This window comes from Sardina pilchardus, chromosome 18 (assembly GCF_963854185.1).
Source record: "Sardina pilchardus chromosome 18, fSarPil1.1, whole genome shotgun sequence".
NCBI lineage: Eukaryota > Metazoa > Chordata > Actinopteri > Clupeiformes > Clupeidae > Sardina > Sardina pilchardus.
The window spans coordinates 27,746,858-27,762,202 of NC_085011.1; the positions used below are offsets into that span (position 1 = coordinate 27,746,858).

At 45.8% G+C, this 15,345-nt stretch overlaps 1 protein-coding gene across 1 annotated transcript in view; it reads left to right on the plus strand.

Annotated features, from left to right (window-relative positions):
- desi2 (desumoylating isopeptidase 2) overlaps nucleotides 1–14,421 on the plus strand; it is a 38,650-nt gene extending 24,229 nt beyond the window's left edge. The window contains exons 3-5 of the mRNA XM_062519999.1: nucleotides 778–871; nucleotides 5,250–5,391; nucleotides 13,168–14,421. Coding sequence (XP_062375983.1) covers nucleotides 778–871; nucleotides 5,250–5,391; nucleotides 13,168–13,422 — 491 coding nt within the window. The 3' untranslated portion in view covers nucleotides 13,423–14,421. The remainder of the gene's footprint in view (nucleotides 1–777; nucleotides 872–5,249; nucleotides 5,392–13,167) is intronic.
- Nucleotides 14,422–15,345: the final 924 nt, after the last annotated feature.

Genomic DNA, 15,345 nt, shown 5'->3' on the forward strand with positions numbered 1-15,345 from the left:
TGCTGGCCGTGTGGGCCGGCCGATACTGTCAGTCATTCCCTCCTCCTGCAGCAGGCCCCCTGTCCTCTTCCTGACCCCGCCGTCCGAGTGTGACCCTCCCTCTCTCCCACACACACACACAAACACACACACGTTTTACTCCTCTCTCTCACACACACACACACACACACACACACACACACACACACACACACATACTCTTTCTTCTCCTCTCTCTGCCACCTAGCTGCTGTGTACATCCAGTATGCCCCTCCCTGGTCATGTTGGATGAGTCACGCAGTAGCAGAGGTTTTCAGACTCAGCCGGATTGCAGGAGTGGGCTTGGGGCTATTTAAGATTTGGAAATAGATCAATATACAGCTACTTGATTGTAGCATTTTTTTGTCAGTTTAGTACTTTTTGTTCACAGAGTTGCATTACAGTATTCATAGGATCTACCATAAATTAAACCTAGTCCTAGACATAAACTAAACCTAGTCCTAGACTGAAAGCTTTTTCTTTCTGTGGAGATATTCATTGAAGTTCTCCTTTAGCCTTGCTTGGACTAGGCTTAATCCATGGCTAAGAAATTGGCCCCTTGCCTAAAAAGCTCCACTCTTTCACGCATGGCTTCTTCAAAAAGCTAAATATTTGGGGTAAAACTGCTTCTTAGACTGTACAAGTGAAATCCTTTTGTGGAGGCACTGCTTGAATGACCTCGGTGTTCAGTGTGACTTTGGTGGGTGCAGTGTTCAGTGTGACTTTGAAACGCCTCTGTCTCTGGTTTGTCTCCTGCAGAGTTTGCCTATGGAGGTCACCCGTACCCATTCTCAGGGATTTTTGAGATCACGCCTGGCGACGCCACCGAACTGGGAGAGACATTCAAGTTCAAGTGAGTATGAGGTCCATTTCATACTCTACACCAGGGATTTACAAACTGGGTGCTGTGACGCATGCTTAGAGGTGCCAGGTAATGGTCAATGCTTGATTTAATTACATTTTTAAAAAGCCGTAGCAAAAGGCGGAGTACAGGTAGGATACACGGCACGCAATGGTTACACTGTTTACGGCTCTTCGAGTCACGGTAAAATGTCATTTTTGGTACATAGCTAATTTAAATACACTTAAGGTGTGGGTGCTTGCGTTTCTTTACAAATCCGCCGTCTTAGTTTGTATAGAAATTAATATCAAGTGACACACGTAAGAGGGCGATAATAAGCCTACAGGACGGGAGGTGGTGTCTTTCCGATACCGTGTGTGTGGCTATTTCCTTAGTTGCGGAGTTGCTTGCTTAATCTAAGCAGTTTACACTTCAGCAGAGTCGCTCATCTCACTAGCCTGCAAAAAATGGTTGAAGTAATGCTAGGGCCAAATGCTGCAAAAAAAAAATATGGAAAAACTATGGAAAGCCTTTGCCAGACCGCTAACGTGAGATACGTGGATGAGGACAAATTTACAGAGACAGGACAACCATGCTACCTACTGGAGATGAGATGTTCAGGGTGACAGACTAGCACTTGAGGAACCATGAATTGTAGCTGGGATATTTGCGTAGGTGTTTGCACTGAGGCCTCGATGACGGGTTGGGTTAAATGCTTCCTAGCCAAAGCCAAGAAGAACGATCCTACTATGGTAGCAATGCATTGCATATTGCATCAGGAGGCTCTTACTGCGAAAACGATGCCTCCAGACCTTGTTTTTAGTCAAGTTGTAAAAGTAGTTCATTAGCCTACGTTAAGTCACGTGCCCTTCAAACACTGTTATCCTCTGCAGTGAAATGGGTATCCAGCAAATCACTAGGTTAAATAAAATGCATGAAGTACAAATATGGATAAAGGAGGTTGAGAGTAAAAAGTAAAAAATAGGGGTGCCGTGGATGGAGAGAGATATGTTCAGGGGTGCGGAGATCCTGAAAGTTTGGAAACCAGTGACCACTGCTCTACACAAGCTATGTGGACAGGACACTGTTGTAAATACAAGACTCATACAAGTCACCTATTTCACCAGTTCAGAGAAGAACAGATCCGCACTGATATTGCTCCGAGTATCAATAAAATGCTTCTTATGTGTTCCGTGGGCTTCCTCTTCTTATCTACCTCTCCCATGAACGCTCTGCGTCTCGTCTCGTCTCGTCTCAAAGGAGGAGCGCTGAGGCCGATGAATGGCTCATTAACGGTAGCAGCTCCAGGCCATGTGCCCCCTCATTCTAGAATGACGGAGGAAGGAATCTTTGATGATGTCACAGTTACCACTTAGCCTATCAGATGGAGACAGGCACCAGGCACCGGCTCGTCCAATGTGATCAGGCCCCTAGCTTTTGTTTTTTTCCCACGCTCTCCTCTCTCTGTCTCGTTCTGTCTCTCTCCCTCTCTCTCTATCTCTCTCTGTCTCTCTCTCTATCTATCTCTACCTCTAAATATCTCACACACACACACACACACACACACACACACACACAAACTCATGCAGCACATTCACATGTACACAATGCCCTGTCTTCCTTTTGAGCTTGTGTGAAACCCAGATCATCAGCGTTATAGAGAGCCAGCCAGAGAGAGCCAGTACTCAGGTGTGGGTCCTGTAGGCGGGCAGCGAGTGTGCAGTCAACCAAGTACCCAACATCTGTAGTTGGACGACTTCTGGCAAGGCTACACCGGAACTGAAGTTTTTGTCACGTTGCGTCTGCTTCGACAATTAGCTTCCACTTAGAGATGCACCGATCGATCGGCCGCCGATCAGAATCGGCCGTTTTTCACGTGATCGGCCACGACCGGCGACCGGCCGGTCAGTCTGAGACATGCTGATTTTATGCCGGTCAAATGCACTCGCACCTACTTGTAACAACATCACACAGCTGAGTTAGCAAAGTTTGATGAAGCTAGCAAAGGCTAACACTCAGGGCTGGATAAAGCGCTAATGCTGAGTTTTTCTATGCAGCGAACGCTGTGCTTTGCCATATTGCGTGGAATTTACTAAGCTGTCACCTCAGGTTACGTAAACAGCGCACATCACCGCCCGTCCTTGCCGCTAATTGCGTGCTCACAGCCGAACCACAAGCGCTGTCAACAAGCAGCAACATAGCCACGGCAGGAATAAACATCGTTTTGCTTCGGTTTGCCACCTTAGCATGTATTCTTTCACACTAATACAACAACAAAGTCCGATTTACACAGAGGTTTATTTCATTACCTTTTGTCTACTCACGCCTGTATATTTCTTCTAAATTCGCCAAAAGTAAGCATTCTAACATGTCATACACTACCGTGACCGTGATACAAAACATATCATGTGTGGTGTCGTTGGAAAGCTGTGTTTCTCCTGCATGACGTTATGCCATCCAAATATGGACACTTCCTTTGTATCCGCAAGCAATCGCGAAAGTTCAAAGAAGAGTGTAGTAGACTGAGTATGCATGCCATTGGCTGTGTTTCAAGGCTGTTATCTCAAAATTAGTTTTTTGTAATTTTCCAACATCTCAGCCTATGTAGCACCTATACACCAAACTTTCCAGTTATACACTTATCAGTATTCTGAAGATATTTACAGTTGGATATTGTTTGTGAGAAGAAAAAAATAGTAGTCCTACAGTGCATTTCTATTAGTAGTGTGTGAAATGAATGTCCCACACTGGGAATACTGCAGCTGAAGAAGACTTGAAGAAGAATCTGTCTATTCACATTTTTTTACCAGCCATTGAGTTGATTACATTTCTATATCAACATGTTGTATTAAAGAAAGGATAGAAAATAACTCTTTTTGTGTGCTGTAAAGTGGTTAGAAGATGCAAATCGGAATCGGCTAAAATCGGTATCGGCAGGTCAAATTCTATGAAAAATCGGAAATCGGAATCGGCCAAAAAATTGCAATCGGTGCATCTCTACCACTGTAATGTGTGGAAATGGCTACACTACACCAGACATTACTTCACATCACATTACATTACATTTGGCTGACGCTTTTTAGCCAAAGTGACCTACAACATGGGAAACAGTTTAAGCAATTCTCACAGCAATTAGGAACATTTGAAATAGACATCTTTGATATAGACTTAAACAGGCATAATGGTGGCGCATCCATTCAAAAAAGTTAGTCCAGTCTCGTAAAACTATTTCTAATCCCTGAGTGGAGTGCTTGACTTGCTACACCTTAGGAGCCTCAGAGCAGAGATGACGTATCGCAAAGAGATGTCTTTGGAGCAGAGTGTGAAGTTAGGCGCATGATGAAAAGCAGCACAGGCCGGGGTGGATGTGGTCATGGGGTTGTCATTTTATCTAGTTTGTTTCAGCTCACATGCAGCTGTGTCTGGAAGCCTGTCTGGCTCTGGCTGTCAGTACACACACACACACACACACACACACACACACACACACACACACACACATACACACACACACACACACACACACACAAATAAACATGCAGACATTGTCAATGTACGTGGGTGGGTGAACAGTTTTATGAGTGCGGTGTGAGTTAAGTCTGTAAGTTCCTTACAAAGGAACTTCTAGTGTGTGTGTGTGTGTGTGTGTGTGTGTGTGTGTGTGTGTGTGTGTGTGTGTGTGTGTGTGTGTGTGTGTGTGTGTGTGTGTGTGTGTGTGTGTGTGTGTGTGTGTGTGTGTGTGTGTGTGTGTGTGTGTGTGTGTTGACATAATCACATCCTTTGAGCTTGTGCCAAAGGGTATTGTCCATGTAAATGTGTGCTGTGGTCCTGCTCCCAGTCAGGGTGACCTGCCTCCCGGTTTCCTGCATAGGCAAATTAGAATGTGGATGATTGGGAACAAAGGAGGGATGGAGTGCCCACAGCTGAAGTGTGTGTGTAGTGTGTCTGTGTGCATACTGTATGTGTAATTTATTGGCCTTTGTTTCAGCAAATGGTTTGAGATGAGAAAATCACCAGTGCATGCTTCTACCTAAATTTCCTACTTTCATGATATGGAAATATCACTGTAGCTTGAACTTTTTACATTTTCAATAAATTTCACAGGAAGCCAGATAACTTCACTTAGGGTCAACCTAACTTGTTGTGAGTAGTGTATGTAGTAATGGTGTACTGTACAGTATGTAGGCAGAGGCTGTAGTTGGTGTGTGTTGCCAAATTTAATTTGTTATGTGTTGGTTTCCGTCACTCTGTGGCTGTTGTTTCTGTTTCAGTCGGTGTGTTCTCTAACCATTTCTCTTTCTCTCTCAATATTTTTATTCCTCTTCCTCCCTGATCTCACACACACACACACACACACTCCCACACCTGTCTCTCTGCATGTCTGTCTCAGAGAGTCGATCATTCTGGGCAGTACGGACTTCACGGAGGAGGATGTGGAGCGGATCGTGGAGGAACTGGGAAAGGAGTACAAGGGCAACGCCTACCACCTCATGCACAAGAACTGCAACCACTTCTCCTCAGCACTGTCTGAGGTAAGGGCCGGCCTGCACAGCACAGCACAGCACACTACGGCATGGCACAGCACAGCACAGCACAGCGCTGTCTGAACATGGTCCTTTATCAGTGGCGCTGTGTGTAGAAATGAATTGAATTGAGTGATGAGGTGGAGATGGACTGACTAGGTTGGTTCTACCTGCTTTTGTCTCTCTCCCAGGGCTCAAGGATAAAGTGGTTAAAAGTGGTTAAATGTGGTTGCCAGCAAGCAGGCAGGCGGGCAGCCATTAATGTGGAGCCCAGCTCTCTCCTCTCCTGGTTGTGGGAAAGGCATCAGTCCTTTAGCACCAGCAGGTCCTTCCTCAACAACAAAAACATCTTATTGCAGTGCATCTTGGGAATCACGTTGCTGGTAGGGATGTTAACCGGTGACTGTTTGACCGATGGTTGACCGTATCCACGTTAGCCGATCAAAGTTGTCGCTAGTCGGTTAAAAAAAAAAAAAAACGATCTCTAAATTAGGCTATTATTATAGACAGTGGACTAAACGCTAGGCTACTACAGCTAGCCATCTCATTCCAAGGTCTTTTTTGCGTGAAGTTAACAAATTATCCCTCACACTCAATTTGTAATAACTCGCCTGCTTGTAGGCTACTTAATAAACCAATAAAAACATTCGCACGCATGCCTTGGCCGGTGCGTCTTTTGCAATCTGGAGGTGCCCGTTTTATCCATTGTTTTTTATCGTGTTGCAGCAACTTTCCGCATAAGATGGGCTTAGATTTGGAAACACATTACATCTACATTTCAGGAAGGGTCAGGAAGGGTCAGCAATGGTAACAGATAAGGTAATGATGATCATCTTTCTTTATTATTGTTAGTAGGCCTACTTCCTCAAACTATAGCGGCGTCTCCTCGGAGCTGTCATTTTCTTAAGTGAGCCGCGGCAATTTCAGTTTCAAATGAGCTTCTAACGCTAGACAAACGCCTTTATTTGCAACGCGATCACCTTGTACCCAAACCATTTCGAAACGAAGGAGCCATTTGTCCTCCACTTATTTACAAGCTCCTTGGTTTGCGGGACTCATGTTTCGCGCTCTAGGGGATTTTAAAAACAGTGACGTGAGTGAAAGTGCGGCGCCGCCGCCGGGGCTGTGTGTGTGAGCGGGGGACAGAGAGATGCGACAGAGTTGCAAAACTGCGTGGCTGTTATTTCAAATAGCGTAGAATATTTTAAACGAATCGGTTAACCGGTTTCAACCGGCTAATGAGGCTCGGTGGTCGGTCAAGAAAATTAGTAGTTTTCGCCATCCCTAGTTGCTGGGGAACCCATCAGCCCAGGCGATGATCCTTGGCCCCTCCCACTGTCCACATTTGACCTGGTGATGCCTTGCATCCCCCCACCCCACCCCACCCCAGCCCTGCTCCAACATGCCCCCATCACAATACACAACCAAGTGCAATAGACTGTTTCAAGAGAGTTCCATTAATGGTGTCTAAAAGCTGTTTTTCACCGAAAGCGAACCTGGTGTTGAACTGGTGCCGTTCTAAAGTCTTTGAACCGTGGTGCTATCTAGTGAACCAGCCCGCATTTCCACCAGTTCTGAACCGAACCAAGGGTGCGTCATCAACAATGGGTGTTGCATGCAAAAACAAAATTTAATGAGATGCATAAGCGGGAGAGTGATATGACCAGTTGTCCCATAAAAACGGCAGAAACTAGCTGTTTAAAATGCTAGTCAACGTCTGCAGTGTAATGCTAGTTGAATCGTTTTGTTTACTCATAGCAACAGTTGATATGGACGGAAAACTCATGCTTTTAGCCTTCTTCCCTCTGAAAGACGCAATGACACGCCCACTCCGGTTTGCAGGAAAAAACAACTATTTTTTGGTTCAACTTCCGAACCAATGTGCCATGTCCCGAACCGGCTTTTGTTTGGTAGAAACGCGACGAACAGTTCAAATGTTGGTTCGCGACCGGGAATGGAGCCGGTTCTCTGTCGGTGGAAAGCGGCCTATAGTTGTTCCCACAAGGTTTCCATTTTAACATTCCATCTGAGGTGCGTTCAAGTTCACAAACATAGGCGAACGTTTGTGAACATTTGCAAAGAGTTTGCCATTAGCCTTGAGATTGTGGTGAACGTTTGCTAACAATCGCAAACAGTCTAAGTGTCTGGACTTTCCTCTCCTCTCTCCATCTTTTCTTTCCTCTCATCCCTCATCTTGTCTCCTCTCTTCTCTCCTCCCTTCTCTTCTCCCCTCTCTCCTCTCATCTATCTTCTCTCCTCTCTCTCCCTCCTCTTCTCCACTCCTCTACCCTCTCCCCTCTCCCCTTCTCTCTCTCCCTCCTCTTCTCCTCTCCTCTCCCCTCTCTCCTCTTGTCTCTCCCCTTCTCTCTCCCTCCTCGCTCCTCCCTTCTCTCTTGTCCCCTCATCTTTCCCCTTCTCTCCTCATCTCTCTCCTTCTTTCCTCTCTCTTCTCTCCCCGTCTCCCCTTCTCTATTCTCTCTTCTCTCTATCTCTCTCTCTCTCTCTCCTCTCTCTCTCTCTCCTTCCAGTGAGTTAAGCTGCCTGTGTCTGCCACCTCTGCAGCCTGATGTCAAGCAGCACTCTAATGTGCACTCTGGGTTCGTCTGAAATCCTTTAAGGACACCAAGCCGAAAAGGCAACATCATCCATACAGCGAGAGCTCTCACGCACACTCCTGCAGTAGTTATGGGTTGGGGAATAGTGTTACATGCTCATTGCTTTGGTCATTTAGAGAGTAGTCGCTCACCCTGGTTATAGAGTGCGTAACTGAAAGTGTTACGTTGTCCCGGTAACGCGATTTCCTGTTCTAAACAAATGACCTGCAAGTGGCATTTTCCATCGCCTCACCGTGTTGTTTCTTTCAAAATGAAAATAAATACATTTTAAGCAGTAAAAATCACTACGATGTCAAGGCGTTTGTGTATGCATCTGGTGTACTAAAAGGAGACGTTCACGCTAGCATGAAAAAAAGTATATATAATGTCACAGCAAACTGGGCTAATCTATGATTACATGAAGTTAGCAAATGTCAACCGATGTCAACTCGTAAATGAATTTGCGCAAAAACGTGGCTTTTTCTGTAAAACAATCATCTGGCATAGGATTTCACATTGTGAATTTGGTTTGTTTAGAACAGAAATTTTGGTTGCTAAGGAAAAGTGACATCACACTTACGCACTCTATTATCACAGGATATGATGCATTTTGGTGATCAAGTGATTTTGTCTTTTATCATTATTGGGGGCCAAGCAGCGAAGCTGCAAAGTTATTATTATTATTTGACATATGCACGTCAGATATATGCAGTATTTTCAGTGTTTGATCAGAGGGCTGCCAGACTGCCCTTTAGCCCTGAGGTTATTTGCATCTTAACGAGAGCACTGCACATTCCCCTCAGGGAGAATCAGTCTGGCAACCACATCTGCAGCTGTGCCATAAGGGATTATTACTTCTTTACTCCTGTGTGTGTGTGTGTGTGTGTGTGTGTGTGTGTGTGTGTTGTGTGTGTGTTGTGTGTGGCAGTGAAGGAAAGATTGTGTTCTCTTGCATTGGTACATACCCCCACCCACATGCATGACTGTGTGTGCAGGAAGGCAGGTTTTTGTTGGCAGTACTGTAGCTTCCAGGGTGCTCTAAGCTTGATGTGGAGTCACTGGTGGCAGATCCCCCACTGCCACTGCTGCACCACTAATCTGACCCCCCCATCACATGGCACAGGGCTGCTGCTCAGCATCTGGTGAAGGAGAGAAAGAAAGAAACACACACCACACCACACCACACCACACCACACCACACCACACCATACCATACCACACCACACACAGACACACAAGCGCACACACACACACACACACACACACACACACACACACACAGGGACCTGCATAGTGTACACACACACACACTCACTCACACTCAAACAAAGACACACACACGCACACACTTCTCAGCACACATTTGTTTCATCACCCACTCCCAAGAATGCATGCAGCAGACTAGACCATTAAAGACTTAACTCAGCCAAGATCAGATTAAGAGTGATTTGATTCTGCCGCTCCTCGCAGGCCTTGCCATCCCTCCGCTATTCCTCCTGTCCTGTGTCATTAAAATGTTGCTCCATTTCACTTGTTTTGCCTGTAACATGCTGACATTGCAAATGCTAAATATGTTCCAGACACCTCCAATCAACATTTCCATCACGCTGAACACTTCTACAACATCCAGTTGTTCTGTAAAGCAGCAGCTGCCTTGCTGACATGATTTTGGAATTTGGATATAGACTTCAAGAAGATGTTAAGAAGAAGAAAACAAACATGAAATGCCTGTGTTTTCTAAAGCGAGAGTAACCACTTGCCTATTCAATCCTCAAATAACAATTCTACATGTATCTGTGTTCTTTAGAGAGCTTACTGCATATTGTTCTGATACAGCAGGCTAGTAAGTAAGTAGGCTGCTTTCATCCATTTTGTGAAGTGGTGTGAGTAATACAGTATTTGCCATTGTTTGGATACTCTGAATACGTACACCATAATGACGCCCTGACAACTTGTTTGATAAATTCTACATCACCAAGCGTAGGAAGAGAGAAACAGTTTCTTTGTGTTTTAGAATGTACAGAAGCCAGCTTATGGCTGTTGATTTAATGTGCAATGCTCTGTTAGTGATGCATTGTGTGGCTCTGAAGCTGCAGGATTAGGTGGAGACGCTTTGTGGGAGAATTGCAAAAGGTGGAGAAGACTTCAGGTAGTCGGGTGGTGTAAGCTTCTAACGTTTCATCCACAGAGGAGTCAGTCCAGGGTAGTGCGATGGAATGGTGCCCTTGCTAACCACCTGCTCCTGTTATGTGTGGGCTTGACACTCCCTAGTGGGGCAACTTGTAAAGTGTGTTGTAAAGCAGATTGATATTCTGAGGCAATAGAACTCCATCTGTCTCTGCCCCTCCCTGTTTCAGTCAGTATCCGTCTTTCTGTCCTCCACTGCACGCTCCCTCTCCCTCTCCTCTCCCTCTCCTCCTCTTCCTCTCCCCTTCTCTCTCTCCCTTCCTCCTCTTCTCTCTTGTTCACTCTCTTCTCGTATCTCTCTATCATTGCTTTTGTCTGGCACTCTTACCCCCCCCCCCCCCCCATGTTTCTCCCTGGCCCTCTTCCCTCAGTCACCATTTGTCACATGCTTTTACTCTGTACCTCTCAACTCTCTCTCTCTCTCTCTTTCTCTATCTATCTTACTCTCTCTTCCTCCCTCCCTCCTCCCCTCTTTCTCGTGTCTCTCTCTCCTCCTCTATTCTCTCACTGACTCTGTTCCCAGGCTCCCATGGTCTTCCCTTTTAATCTCGTCTCTCTCTCTCTCCCTCGGCTCCTCCATTCACTCAATGACTGACTCTTCTCGGCCTCCGTCTTCCCATCATCCTCTTTGTATTAGCTTGATGTGTTTCCTGTCATGCTCTCTCTTCTTCCCTCTGCTTCTCGCCCTCTCCTCTTCCTCCTCCTCCTCTCTCTCTCCCCTCATCTCTTCCCCCCCCCCCCCCCCCAGCATTCGTTCTAATTGGCTGTCTGTAGCGTAGTGGGCTAATCCTGTTAGGAGTCATGTGCAACGCATCGAGCCACTTGCGAAAGGGGAGACGAGCACCACCACAATCCACACCACTACACACACCACTCCACTACACACACCACTTCACTACACACACTACTACACACCACACACTACACACACTACTACACACCACACACTACACACACCACTCCACTACACACACTACTACACACCACACACTACACACACCACTCCACATACTTACGCACTCCACACACCACACACCTACGCACTCCACACACCTACGCACTCCACACACCTACACACACCACAGACCTACACACACCACACACCTACACATTACACACCACACACCTACACACACCACGCATCTACACACTCCACACACCTCTGCACACCACACACCTACACACACCACTCCACACCATCGATGCTCCCTCTGTGGACTGCATAGTTTGCGTGCCTTCAGCAGCACTTCTGCGGGCCTCGGTGATGCCCCAGCTGCCAACTTGTGATCTCTGTGTTCCTGCGCCAGCTCGTGTTTGAGCCCAAGGCCAAAAGACTAAATGGGCTACTTCATAACTCCCACAGCATTTAAACTCTATTGCATGCTGAGTTACAACACATCTAGCAAAGCAAATTCAGTCTATTTGTCACATTTCTTTTTCTGGTTCATGTTGCTAGTGCGTGCTATGGTAACCTTTACTTTATTTTATTTTATTTTTTTAAGGACAGGACATTTGCTTCTTCAGGTTGGTTTGTGCAAAGGCTTTAGTGCAGTGTTCTGTGTTTGTGTCTATGTGTGTGTGTGTGTGTGTGTGTGGTTAGTATTAGACTGTCGTAGTGTTGTGTAGGCATGGCCATTCTACCTTTTGATGCTTGAGTGTCACCTCGATTGTATGATTATACTTGCAAATTAAAATGAGTTTTCACACCAGGGTGAACAACCAGGTCAGGGCCAGCTTACTTCCTGATGGGATTACGCTTTTCTTTTTTTTGGTTGTGGAAGGTTGGCATACAGTAAGTCATGTCCTCCAGCACCACATTTCTGGATCTTTTCCCCTGAAGCACTCTGATTGGTAGTTGCCATGTGCTTTTAAAAAGCCCCCAGTCGTTAAACTGACATAAACATGTCAGAAGCACTGAATCACCAACATAGAAACTCTCAAATACTGTGGTATGGTTCAGTAATATAGTAATATAGTAATACAGTAATGTAAATAGTGAGGACGATGAGAGAGGGCATTATGATTGCTGAAAATAACATCATCATGACACTATCACAGTGACAGACTCTGTTACCTGTCGGGGCAGATGATTAGTCTTAAAGCAGCACTGAAGACTTTTTTGTACCTTAAAAAAATGTTTCCAAAATCATTTCAGTGTTTCATCAACTCGTAACAGGGTGAACGGCACTTCTGCATTCGCTTTGCGGCCCTCTATTGGCTATACCAGGGGTGCGTCTCCTAAAACCATAGTTGCTAACCTGTTCACAACTTAGTTGGTTGGCTATGGGAAATTGAATTGTAACCAACAAAGCTGCTAACTTAGTCAGCAGCTATGGTTTTGGGAAATGCGCCCTAGATTTGGTAGCGGATCTGTAGTTCAATGGAATGAGACATAGGAAACTACCAATTTGACTTGTTTCGATGTTGCATTACATTATACTTTCATATAATCATGCAACATACACTAGCTAAAGTGCTTTGGCGTTGCTTTAAGGCACGTCCCAGGACTGAAGGCCTCAATGCAGGTGCTCACTGCACGAAGCACACAGTTTAGTTTTTTGCCTCTAAAGATTCCTTGGTCAGAAACACAGATTTGACCCAGGGTCCGAAACTGTATATTTCCATTCACAATAGTGAATACTTTGAGGTGGTGCATTACACATCAGAATACTTATGTTGTAGAGGGATTCGTTGTGTATAGAGAGATTACTATTGTTGTAGATTACTTGTGTTGTGGATTACATGTGTTGTGGTGAGATTACTTGTGTAATAGAGCAATTCCTTGTGTTGTAAAGGGATTACATGTGTTGTACAGAGATTACATGTGTTGTAGAGAGAGTTGCTCTCATAATGGTGATTGTGGTGGTTGGTCTTTGAGGGCCCGAGGGTCCTTTTTTTCTCAATTCCCTGAACTTGTGTCATTTAATCCTTTATTATGACCAGTTGCTAACTTTCATGATTTATCCCTCTCTCTGTTTTTCTCTTCCTCTTTCCCTCCGGGCAGATCCTGTGTGGCCGTGAGATCCCGCGCTGGGTGAACCGACTGGCCTACTTCAGCTCCTGCGTGCCCTTCCTCCAGAGCTGCCTGCCCAAGGAGTGGCTGACCCCGGCTGCCCTGCAGTCCAGCGTGAGCCAGGAGCTCCAGGGTGAGCTGGAGGAGGCTGAGGACGCCGCCGCCACAGCCTCCACTCCTACCTCCACCTCCGCCGCCGCCGTGGCGCCCTTCCCCCGGCCCAGTCGACATCAGCCACGCCGGTAGTCCAAGCCCAGACCAGACCAGCCGAGTCTAGCCTAGCCCAGCACGCACCCGGAAAACCCCCGCCCATCCCTGCCTTTAGCCACTCCTACTCCCAACACCACGCCACACCCGCTCACCAGACCCCCCCTCCACCCCCTGCCCTGCTCGGCTTTGACAGACGGACAGGGCCGTCTTCCAATGGGAGCTGCCCGAGGGAAACACTCAGGCCAATCGCCTGACCCCAACCAGCTGGAACTGCTCAGAGATGCCACAGTGCCCCCTGGTGGTAGAGATACAGCAACAGCCAGGGACCAGGAGCTGGCTGCAGGGACTATGGACCTGATATTCTATGTTTGTTTTACTTTGTTTTGTTTTGTTTTGTTTTGTCTTTTGTTTGTTCAATACTCCTTGTCAGAGAGACGAATACAAGCTGATGTCAAGTTTGTTTCTTTTTAAGGCCTTCTGTTCTACACGCTCAGGACTCAGTGATGGTGTCACTGAAAAGAAAGACAGACTTCAAAACCTGTCCTGTTCTGAGTTTTTTTTAACACAACACTTCTTTTGTTTTTCATTTACGTGTAATGTAGGTTGCACCTGGTTCTGACATCTCTGGAATGAGCTTTTTGTTTACAAAGTGTGTGTGTGTGTGAGTATGTGAGCGTGTGTGGCTGTGTGTGTGTGTGTGTGTGTGTGTGTGTGTGTGTGTGTGTGTCAGCTGACATTAAGCCACCGGGAACAACCACCTTTTTTTGTGAAAAACAAAACACACACACACACAAGCAGCTGATGTCTCCCCACTTTGGTGGTCGTGCCTCAAACTTTTTACCGTTGGCCCGTGCAGCTGGAGATCTCCTCTCTTTTCTTTCTATCTTTCTGTATCTCTACTCTCCAGCCCACGGGCTCATTGCTACCCTGCAGAGACGTCAGATGTTTTACACTGCTAGCTTTCTAGTCTTATATCTCTGAGACAATATTTGTATCTTGTTTTAAAATTATTAAAGAGAAGATATTGAAATTATACCCAAGTGTGCAGTTCTCCATAGCTTCGTGTGTGTGTGTGTGTGTGTGTGTATGTGTGTGTGTGTGTGTGTGTGTGTGTGTGTGACGTGTGAATGTCCCCACAACAAGAGGACAAAGGAGAGGCACAGTAGTTCATACTGTAAATGCCTTTGAAATTACTCTCAGTCACTCATGCACACTACATGTGGTTTTCGTCCAGCTTCATTGTCATTTTAATTTCAGTTTATTTTATCTGGATTAAGTTAAGTAGTCCATGAATATTCATTGTGAGCATATTATGGTTAGTAGTCCAGAGCATCAGAGACAAAATGTCTTTTGTCATCTGAATTATTTGATGCCTGTTAATTATTTGTCAATAAACCATCATCAAAGTGTCAGGTGAAGAATGTTCAGAAGAGCAACATGAATCTTTTTTAGGCAGCTATGTACAGTCTCAAACAAGTACCAAGATGACACCTAGTGGTTAACAACTGATATGACAGGAGTCTACCTTCACCATCTGTCAGAGCTTTGTGGTAATGCCAGACTCTGATGGATCTGTATCAGGCACGTCTGGTGTTGTAAGGTCCCTATTTATGTCCCCTAAATGTGTAGGGTTTGGGCTGCAGATCAGACCCACTATTGGAAGTCCAATCACAGTGGTGTTGTCAGGTAGGTTCCCTAAATATGCAACCTGACTGTAAGTCAGACCCCAGATAGGAAGTGCAATCACTGTGGTGTCCCTCGTTTGGTTCCCTACAGGTGTAAGAACCTGATTGAAGGCCAGACCCACATTTTGGAGTTCAGACATTGTGGTTAGGTTCTCCAAATGTGTAGGAACCTGACTTGAGGCCAGACCCGCATTTAGACCTCCAGACATGTTGGTGTTTAGGGTTAGGTTCCCTAAAGATGTAGGACCCTCATTGCGAATCATACTCATGTTTG